General features: G+C 33.8%; 1 protein-coding gene across 1 annotated transcript; it reads right to left on the bottom strand.

The window, feature by feature from the left end:
* Positions 1-7,335: 7,335 nt before the first annotated feature.
* On the bottom strand, positions 7,336-11,200 carry LOC125814796 (peptide methionine sulfoxide reductase-like). Its single transcript, XM_049494242.1, has 2 exons — positions 10,692-11,200; positions 7,336-7,850 (listed from the first exon to the last, which is right to left on the bottom strand). The coding sequence occupies exons 1-2, from the start codon at positions 11,070-11,072 to the stop codon at positions 7,599-7,601; spliced, it is 633 nt and encodes a 210-aa protein (XP_049350199.1). The 5' UTR covers positions 11,073-11,200; the 3' UTR covers positions 7,336-7,598.
* Between the last annotated feature and the right edge of the window lie 210 nt (positions 11,201-11,410).

Raw genomic sequence — 11,410 nt, 5'->3', positions numbered from 1 at the left:
TGATAGAGTTGACGTTTGAATTTTTTTCTGTCCTTAGGTCTTTCTTTAAACCAATTTGGCAATTTAAAAATTGATATAGAGGCAACTGTTTTTTCTTTTTTGGCTATTTTGCATGGCTTAGTTTAGCAACCCCAGCCCAGAGGCAAACATGCATCGATCATATCTTGAGAGTTTCTATATGTAAAAATTATACATGCATGTAGCAAGTTGAGCTTGAAGCAGTGGCGGCGGTAAGTATAGACATCATTCGTCGAAAAATTATATTGTATATATAAATAAGATGATACGATAGATGATTAAATAACATATTTTAGATACCCTTAAAATACCAAAATGTTGTAGCCTAGTGATTTTTGGGTCACAGGGAAAATTCAGGCTTTGAAAAAAAAACATAAATAACAAATTTAAGAATCAATATCACAAGTAATGACAGGACTTTCTAGTTTTCAATATATAACGGTATATTACAAGTAAAACCTAACAAAATAATAAAATAATAAAATAATAAATAAAAAACGAAAAATATAACTAATTTAATTATTAACCTCATTAATAAATCAATTTCATTTTCCATAGATAAAGAGTTTTGAAATTGATGAGAAATATTAATTCCCTAATTTTCTCCCAGTTAGTTGATTAATCCCCGATTTTCTCCAAAAATAAAATAAAATAATCAATTTCTCGTGTCTTCCAATTTTCAATAAAGGGAAAAGAATCTCTCATTCTCTCTCCACATACTTCTCACAAAAATATATATTCATCCTCATATCTTCCGATTTTCTCTAACTATATAACAACTTTTTCCAATTATTGAATTATCAGTCCACATTTATTATCATAAAAATTACTTCAAAAACCCAACTAAAATTCTAATAGTATTGTAGAAATTTTATTCATAGTGTATTTTTTTTCTTTTTTTTTTTTTTTTTTTTTTTATTGTTCACTTTTTTCTTGGCATGGATATGGGGTGAGCACCACATGTCAATGGGACTATTGACACGAGAGGTGGAGCCACAATTTTAAGTTAAGCCAATAAGATTAAATGTTTTTGATAATTAATGTATGAAATTGATTTTAATAGTATTAGTTAAAGTTAATGTCATGATCCGAGCCTACACCCTGGACAGGGCCGGCACTCGAGAATCATTGATGGTCCCCAAGCGAACCCTCATCCTAGCTGACTACAAGCGGAAGACTAACTCAAGCATACAAAAGCTTAAAAACTAAAATAAATATTCATGAAACTTAAATAGAGAACTTTAACACAAAAGAAAACTCCAAATAAAATAAATTATTCAACTTGCCATAAAATAGGCAACTTAAGTCTTTAAAACATTTAATAAAATAAATGATACAGACTTCTCAACTATACTGACTATCTATGAAGCCTCTAACTGATAAAGATGAAAGTCGGGACAAGACCCACGACATCCTAACAACTGATATAACTGAAAGGTAAATGAAACCCTCCGGAAGCAAGGAGGTTCACCATAGCTAACTCAAACTCTCGGATGTATCAACGAAGCTCCTCTTGATGATCTTGAATACATGTGTCTGCATCATGAGAAGATGCAGGCCAAATGGCTCAGTACATGGAATGTACAAGCATGTAAGAGGAACTCTAAAGCATAACATAAGCTTGAAATTGATAAAAATGGAAACATACTTACCTCTTTTCAAACTTACTCAACTCAAGGAATACTCAAGGATACTCAAAACTACTCAACTTACTCAACTCAAAAGTACTCAAGGATAAGATACTCAACTCAGAGATTAGATACTCAACTCAAAGATTAGATACTCAACTCAAAGATATGATATTCGACTTTGGGTACTCAACTCTGGATACTCAACTCAATATAAAGCAACAATTCACATGCAATATATATGGAAAGCTTTATAAAACAGTAAAAATAACTTAGATCATTAAAGAAAATGCAATAACAAACTCAATTATACTTATATAATTAAAGTAATATAGTTTCTGTGGGAGATTCTCTAACCGACAACCACAACCTAAGTGGTGATACAACGTTCTTACCATCACGTTGCCAAACAGTCCCATACTTTGCCGTCATATAGAACTACTTAACTTAGTGGATCCACTAGTTTAACTTATGTGATCATCTAAAAAGTATGATCCATTAATACCCATGATGACTACATGGTTTATGGAGACTTGAGTTAATATGAACTCGCATCTCCATATCGGTGTTCAATACTACTCCCAAAAATATACTTAGCTCATATGTTTTTAAAGCAACTTCTTTCTTTGGTTTGAGATAATTACTCAAAACTTAGCTTAAAATCTCTCTTGGAATCGATGTTCCCTTTCTTACTCAAAACTCTTTTGGAAATCTCAGTTTCCTCTCATCTTAAATGTGAAAACATTTATTGTTGAGAATACTTAGTTCCCATCTATCATTTTAAAGAAAATGAACTTTACTCTTACTCTTTACTCAACTTCAAAGCTTAAGTCTTAAAACAAAGTTTAAACATTTGTAAAAGACTTCTAAAAAAATGGTTCACGCCGAATTATGGACTTGAACGACTCAATGCAAGGTTTTCTATAACCATAGATAGAACTCAAATACTTGGAACTCAAGAAGTTCAATGATACTACTAATTTCAAGAATGCTCAACTCAGAGGGTTCATGCGAAATTATGAGCATGAACTACTCAACTCATGGACTCAAATATACTTCTCATCCCAAGATTGTTCGACTTATAATGTTCATGAGGAATTATGAGCATGAACAACTCAACTCATGGACTTCATGGGCAATCGGATTATAATCTCAGAAGGGTTAGGAACTCTATAGTACTCAAGACTTAGAACATGAAGATATTACTCCTTTCAAAGATACTAAAGTGATGGAGTTCATGCGGAGTTATGGGCATGAACGACTTGAATCAAGGGTCAAAATATCAATAAGGAACTCATGCATACGACTTTTCTCATTCTCATACTTACTTCTCAAAACTTAACTCAAATCTATGATGGATATCAAAGGATTCACAATTGAACTCAAACGCTTTCTTGAACTCTACTCTTAACACTCTCTTGAATGCGAATTATGAATTCAAGAGTTATGGTTCATGATATGAAGGATCTCATGATGACAAAGTAGACTCATGAATACATTCACCTCATCCTCATACCCACTTGCTCGAGTCTCGAAGTTATTATAAGTTGTAGAAGACTCCTCAAAAGGGATCAAAGGGACTTACTTAGAATGTTCGAAAGAATCCTCAAAACTTAACTCTAACTCTACCTTGAATTTGAATTATGAATTCAAGGTTATGATTCATGTTATGAATGATTTCTAGGTGTTTAGAAGTAGTTTAAAGTATTTAAAATCAAAGGGGAGTAAAGGTACCTTTTGAAAGAACTCAAACAAACGAAACGATGAAGAACGGGTGGGGGCAAGCGACCCTGACACTCTGAGTGGCGCGGGGCGCCAGCCCCTAACATTCAGAGAAGAGGTTCGGGCGCTCTAGTTGGCGTGACACGCCAGGCCTCAACCCAGAAAACTTCGACGACTTTCTTTGTTCGTTTTCTCACCTTAACTCACCTAAAATCGAACAGTTTCATCCCCAATCACATGGATTCAACTACTTAACATAATTACACTTTAATCTACTCAAAACAACACTCAAATTACTAAATTTCATCTCAAGAAATCATCAAAACCCCAACACAACAAGATTTAGAATGAACTTCAAGAACACCTATCAAGAACTCTAATCTTTCAATTTCAAGAATGAAACTTCGCTGAAAATAATATGATTGGCATGTGGGTGAACTAACCCAACACTATGGAAGCTTACATACCTCTTAGGGATTAAACACATGGTGAAAATCCGCAACAAAACGCAAGGCTCTCGACGAACGCTTTGATCATCTCCTCTTTTCTCTTCTTTTCTCTTCTTGAACTCTCAACTAAAACCCTAGGCTAATTTTAGGATTATAAAACAGAACCTAATAGGATTAGACCCTTCAAACCTTACTAAAACGAATTAAATCTGATTTGGTAAGGAAAAGACCAAAATACCCCTCTAAAATCCGGTTTTAACTTTCCTTATCTAGACAGCCCAACTTCGAATGCACATATCTCCCTCATACGAACTCAAAACTGAGCAAACTCGGTGGCGTTGGAAAGATAATTCAAAGGTCTTTCCTACGGTATCTGGTAGTACACCTAACTCATCCTGATATAGGAGTTATGGTCGTTTAAAGTTGACCCAAAACTCATACTTAACTTAACTCTCCAAATTTCAGATTTTGCTATGTCCAATTTAGTTCTTTTTGAAATTCAAGGTGCTACATCTAGTGACCTGACCTTAATACTTAAGAAATTTTAAATTCCTTAGTAAAATCCTACTCACAACGAAGGACGGTTCAAGTCTTAGCTCAAATTTTTTTCTGAGGTGTTACAATCGTGAAAATCAGATTCTATACTCATTACATACCGTAAATGATATTTCTTTTGGATTACTATGTAGATTGATATATAACAAGGTATATACTCATTTCATTTAGTATGAAAATTGTATACAAACTGATAACCTTGGTTTATTTTAACGAAATAAATTAGATTTTCCATTTATGAAATTTGTATATAGCTCAATAATAAAATGCTATTGTAAATAATGCAGTCATACACATATTTCATAGTGTATGAAAATGGAACAAAAGTGGGTAGCCTTCTATAAGTTAAAAGTAACCTTCTTGCAACCAATTTATATATCAATTGTATATACTAATAAAGTTGTAACCTATTTGAATAACAACTGCATAAACTAAATACTTCGCTATTGACGTTCCTTTTTTTCTATTAACATTCATCTTTGAAGCGATGAACACTTCATATATCATATTACTGCTATTTGTTTTTATCAAATAGCGATTTTAACAACAAAAAAACAAGATATATTTGTACATATCCAATATAAACTTATCAAATTATAGATGTATTGCATACTTTAGACTAGTAAAAATACTATAACATAAAAAAAAAAATCACTTTACGTAATTGAATCATTCAAGAGAAAAAAAACACAAAAGTAGCCATTTAAATACCAAATAATTTTAACAATTCATTTTTAAAAAAACTAAATGATAATATCCAATAAAAAACGATCAAAAAGCTAATTTCTAATATGATCTGGGTCTATCTGCTTACTTTTGATCTAAATTTGACCCTTTGTAACTTTTGAATATCAAAAACACGTTCTCGTATTTTAGTCCACCAAATTTGCTAGCAACATTGCTCATTATGCCGCTCTCAATGATTGCTTCATTACTTTGTAGAAAGAAAATTTCGAAATAGAACTGAAGTAAACCTCAACAAAAATAGCAAAATCAATAATGGAGAGTCGTGGAACAAAAATTCCATACGAAATATGAATATAAAATTACAAATTTATATCAATATTTTTTTGTATATACAACTGGTATGTAAATTGATTTAAATGGTATAAGTTGATTTACTTAGATTATGTGCAGAGACTATACTCAAAAATTCATAATCTAGCTGATTTGCCTAGATTATTTTTTTGGTCCAGAAGAAATATATCATGTTATATTAAGAGAAGTTACCAATATATATCATCCGGCCATTTAGTTTGCCAAACATGATCAAAGTATACACTACATATACACTAGACTGTACGTGGTATATATATATATATATATATATACACACATTAATATAAATAATTCACTACTTATACACGATGCATATTTTCTAAGTAGATGGCCTTAAGGTATTGCGTTCTAATTTTATCTTGGCGGAATTCATCGGCAGCTTCTAAAGTTGGCACAATTTTTCACTTAGACACCTCAAGTAAGCCTTGTACATTTCAAACACTCATAGTAGGGTCTCGCTATATCATTTTGACACTTTTTACTGACATGTCATAGGTAAGTGGATCAAAAATGTCAGCTATCACTGTTGGGAACCCAATAATTGTTCGGTTATGTACTCGTCGTCTACCTTTCTCACACTCCAAAAGAAAACTTGGATTTCTTCTTTCATTTTCTTTTCATGTATGTTTCTTTATATGGATAGGCCGGCTTCTCGTGGATAGGTCTTTGTAGAGGGAAATTGGTGTCAGAAGATGACCTGTGTCTAGGAATGAAAAGCCAACCAAGATCTGATATAGTTGATTTTTGTTGTTCGGCTCCACAAAACTGTTCAAAATTCTTTCCCAATAATATATAATTGACGGGCTGGGGTCCCATTTCTACCCTTCTATTTTATTTTAGGAAAAATTAGCAAACTAGTCACAATTCCTAACATAATTAGCTAAAACATCTACATTTTAAAATAATTATTAAAAATGTCATTATTTTAGCAAATATAATGTATCCTAATATTATTAATTTACTATCCTTTTATTTCTAAAATCAGTTACCTAGTTTGACTCTACTACCGATTAAAAGTAAAAAAAGAACCCTTATCACGATGCTCCATGACACATAGGTATTTACAGAAAGGGAATTTAATTGAATTGATGCCTCTTATCTAAACTTATTCTATACATGTTATGCCTTTGAACCCTATCACGAGAGTGGATTTGACATTCTGAAATTATTGTCTAGTAGTGATTGAAACGTACTGTCTAAATTGCTTATTGTTGCTCAAGGATCAAATATTGTCTAAAAGTGGATGGATTTTGTATTGCAAAAGGCACATAAGTCCAATGCTGAAATGAACTCTCTCTCTCAAGATTCCTATATAATGTGCACACACAAAACTTCCACTACAAACACAAATTTACAGAATATCTATCATTTCACAAACCAAAAACAGCGTCCAATATGGGTAAAGAAACCACAGTAGCTATCTTTGTGGTCTTCCTTTGTGTTGTTACAGCCACAGCCTATGATAACAGTGGCATTAATCAAGAGGATTCCAAATCGATTCGGTAATATTATTGTAAAGACTCCTACCACAAGTCATGAACATCCTATGCACAAGGCAGCTCCTATTATCCCTGAAAACAATGGTGGATCAAGTACCCTCTGAAACTCAGATATATTTGTGTGACAATGGATGACAACTACTATGATTTATGAAGGGGCTTAAACTTGGTTTCATATAATACTCTAATGATGCTTTTTTCATAATCTTCATTTGGATCCCACATGTATATGCTTTTCAATAAACCTGAGACGTCACACTTCTTAACAAACTTTATTGACCACTAGGCCACACCCTTGGTGCAGAGAACAGTAATTTGTTGGGGTAGGATGTTTATTATCAATAGCAACATCACTTCATTAATAACTCCTACACATTAATTAGGCCCGACATTGACTTTCATAACGACACAACTGATTGACAGGCACTATTCCAATTTATGGCCAGAGCATCATCAATATACATATACGAACAAGATACGGCACAAATCTGCAACCATATATACATTACAAATCTATGGTGAAGCTACAAAACATTGGATTTTCCAGAACAAGTGTAAGCGGGTAGACTAGATACATCACTGCAGAAGCACATTTAAAGCCTATAACAACCATACCTTAGGAGAATAGACACAACTAACGTTATTTTTATCCTGCAAATGGAAAGGTCTCAACCATAGCAACGGATAGGATCATTGCAGCCTTTACCAGCAGACTGCTTTGAGCCAAACCGACCCCCCTTTGCAAGGTACTGCTGCTGATCTTCCTCAGCTCGATAAAATTTCTTGGCAGGCAAAATCTCAGTAATAATCTTCCTGTTCAAAATCTTTTGCTGTCTGTCCTGGGATTCAAGTGCTGCCTTCTCTTGCTCAGGTGTGTAGAAGTAAATTCCAGACCTGTACTGAGTGCCCACATCATTCCCCTACAAATAACAGAAGCATCCTGTTAATGCATTATAAGAAGAATAAAAACACTGACCTGTCAAACAACTAGCTCTACTGAAGAATGTAAAGCTAATCATTATAAGCAAAATTTCATAAAATGAAACTTGAGAGTAAAGAGAGGCTGCAATAGCTACTGAATCGTAGTGAGAGAACCACGAGAGATAGTGAGAGAGGAATTATTCGTGATGTTTGGATGCATAAAAGTTCATTATCCTTGGATGCAATTATGTGAAAGGTCTCTTTGCACAAGAAAAGGACTTCCCTACCCTAATTGGACCGGGCAACTGAGAGCAGAAAGTATGTCTACATCTGCCTCGAACAACTGTGAAGATTTTCTTTGCCTGTCTATTAGGAGCAGAAGCATGCAAAAATATGAGGTTAAAATGAATACATATGCACAGGAATTCGAATAATACGTAACTAAAACTCAAGGAATACTAGTACCTGAAAGAAAATAGGGGTGATGGGAACATTAAATAGAGAAATGTTGCATGTTTTAGCAACAAGATAAAAGATGCTAGAAGGAAGGTTCCAACAATGTTGTTTTCTTTTTGATGAAGTAAGAAAAATTCTCAACAATGTTGCTAGTATTGATCTCTATTAGAGGAGGGTGAGTCCACGAACTAAATACTTGAGACACATAATTTCTTATAATAAATAATTAAGTAATAAGATATAGCCAATGATAATCAATAAAATCTTAAGCTTAATCAGAGTTTTACCAAGTATTTTAACTGTTTTGAGGATGCGGAGTTGCAAACTTCTAAGATTCACACCATGAGGATGCGGAGTTGCAAAACTATTTAAAACTGAGCAAAAGCTTCTCCATATAGCTATGAAGGAAGGTGATAAAGTCTATCATACTTGGACAAAAAAAAGACAAATGATATCGATAAGCATATTCTAGTGGCCTGTTTTTGACAATTCTCTCCATAGCACCCAATTAATACATAGAGGAATAGATTCCCCAAGTTTCTTCTGGGTTATATTCCCTTTCCAGCTCCAAAACTCCAAGTTTTTCAGGTAATCCCTGCTTGGTTTTTGACAGGTCTAAAAATAGGAACATAACTTCCCAGAAACAGGTGAATAGGAACAAATGACTACCATAAGTACATTTAGGAAAACCTCTTTTCGCTAGGTTATCTAATGTAACGCCTGCTTCATTTAAGCTATACTACCAAACAAGTCACACTTAAGGTACCTTAAGATTCTACTATGTATTCCATGGCCATCTATTAATCTAAAAACCTGAGTTCACTGGTGTAGTTACCAATGTTTCCTCTAAGCCAGTCTGCAAAACAGTTGCATCAAACTTTCAACCTCACAGTCCTGAAAGTATCTCACTAACACAATGTTCCAGTTGTTCTTTTCTCTACACTGTGCTATCGGATGCATCTGAATATACGGAGAGTTTATAGACCTGGATATATATCTTTTTAGAGGGAATGTCCAATCCATGAATCCATCATATTATTTTTGCTCATTACCAAATTGTATGGAGTATAACTCTTGAATTTTGGCCACAAATCCTTGATATGTTTCCATAAACCTCATCCATGTGGCTGTAGAACCTCTTTTGCTTCAATTTTCCATTCATATTTAGCATTTACAATACTTCTCCACATCGTGAGACTGTGAGAGTATCTCCACAACCACTTATAACATGCAAAAATGTTGGCAAGCCTTTTGGTCCCACATAATTACTACTCCAGCTTACTCCGCTACTGTACCCTCCTAATTTGAACAAGCAAACTACATGCATACCCATCACAGTAGAAGCAAACAAGCAAGATCATATTTAAAGATCAACATAAGGCAGAAGCAAGCAACCAGAGAATGTTGATGATATTTACATGAAATACTTTAATGGGTAAAAAGCAAATTGGGTACATCAAGTTTAATTAGACATTTTACAGTCTGAATCTTCATGGCAACAATTTCCGAAGAATGCACACTATGAAGCTGTTACCATATGGAGACCTGACCTTCACTATATTATCACCAAAACAGTGCCTTCCGAATATTAGGTGGCCTTTTGTTTATGGAAGTTTTTTTGAAATCTTGCAAGAACTTGTTTTTCCAATCTTTTTGAGAACTTTTTCAAAGGCTGTTTCTTAAGAAGTTGTTTGAGGATGTTCTCAAATAAGAATCCTTATATTTCGAAAAGAGGTAAGACGGTTTTTTACCAATGAACCTTTTTATTCAACTCACAAAACACTCAAAAAGTCTTTAAAGATTTACAACTAGTCAAACACAAATTCTTTATGCCCAATTTTTATTCTGAAACACTTGCCCAAGAATTTTCCATACGACTTACTTAATGTCCTAGAAGGTTAAGGTTAGGCAAATAACTTTATTAGTATCAAAAAGAGCTTTGACATAAGATTTATACCGGGTAAGTGTAAGATAGAAATATTTGCCTTATTGCCTATTAGATCTAACTATGAATTTATAGCCCTCTCGAAATGTTTTCCCTGCCAGGCATAGCTTTGGTCACTTCTATTTAGAAAAAACGGAATCAGAAATGGGTTTTCCTTGACAGGGATCACTCCTCTGTCACGATTGACTTTAAAGCAGTCACTGAGGCAAAAGGTGAGACAGACTATAACTGTAAGAAAAACTCATAAAGCCACAAAAACTAAAAGAGTAACTGACTCAATTCATCAACTTCACTGCTAACCTTTAAACTCTATAAATCAATCAAAGTAAAAGAAAGACCTTAGGTAACCACATCACTCCAACATCAAAAAACAAAAATTAATAGGTAATTTATCAAAATTTTCCTAATTACAATGAAAAAAGACAGTTTGAAAACCTACCTGGCGATTGAGGGTGGTAGGATCATGACGAGCCCAGAAAACATCAAGCAATGACTCATAGCTACATTCGTTAGGATCATACTGAACTCTAACAACCTCAGAATGATTACTAGTACCAGAACACACATCTTCATATCTGGGATTATGCACAAAACCCTGTGAGTACCCAGCTTCAGTCTTTGTAACCCCGGCGACTCTTTGATACGCCAATTCAACCCCCCAAAAGCAACCTGCTCCGAATTGAGCAAACTGTTGTCCCGGGTCGGGTACATCATGATCGGGTCCTTGAAGAATTTCAGAAGAAGATGAATCTATGGAAGATTCAGTTCTCGCACCGAAACCAAATTTGTTGAGCCAACTACTCATCCTTGGGGAATTCATTTTTTGGGAAGAATGAAATGGTGAAATTGGGAGGATTTTGATGAAGGGAATTTTAGAGAGGAGTTGGTGATGGTGGTGATCTTAAAGAATGAGCATTTCTCTGTTTCCTGTTGAAATGGGACATTCGAGTGTGATGGGACAATTATGAGAGATTTTTTTTTTTAATTGCCTTCATAAATAAAAATAAAATAAAATGATTTAGCATTGGATATGATTTCAATTTTTTAATAAAATAATATAGATTTCAAATTCTAAATTGTACAGTCAAGCGCCTAGGCAGGGTGTATTTGGTACTAGGAAGGATTCAAAAATATATTTTACAAAATAATTATTAAAAA

The sequence above is a fragment of the Solanum verrucosum genome, unplaced genomic scaffold (assembly GCF_900185275.1).
Source record: "Solanum verrucosum unplaced genomic scaffold, falcon-dt-bn FXZP01000351.1, whole genome shotgun sequence".
Taxonomy (NCBI): domain Eukaryota; kingdom Viridiplantae; phylum Streptophyta; class Magnoliopsida; order Solanales; family Solanaceae; genus Solanum; species Solanum verrucosum.
Note: the sequence above shows the minus strand (reverse complement) of the source record. Positions and strands in the feature narration are given on the sequence as shown.

Coding starts and splice junctions, on each gene's coding strand:
- LOC125814796 (XM_049494242.1), bottom strand. CDS start 11,072: ATGAATTCCCCAAGGATGAGTAGTTGGCTCAACAAATTTGGTTTCGGT. Junction 7,851..10,691: donor CTACCACCCTCAATCGCCAG/GTAGGTTTTCAA, acceptor TGTTATTTGTAG/GGGAATGATGTGGGCACTCA.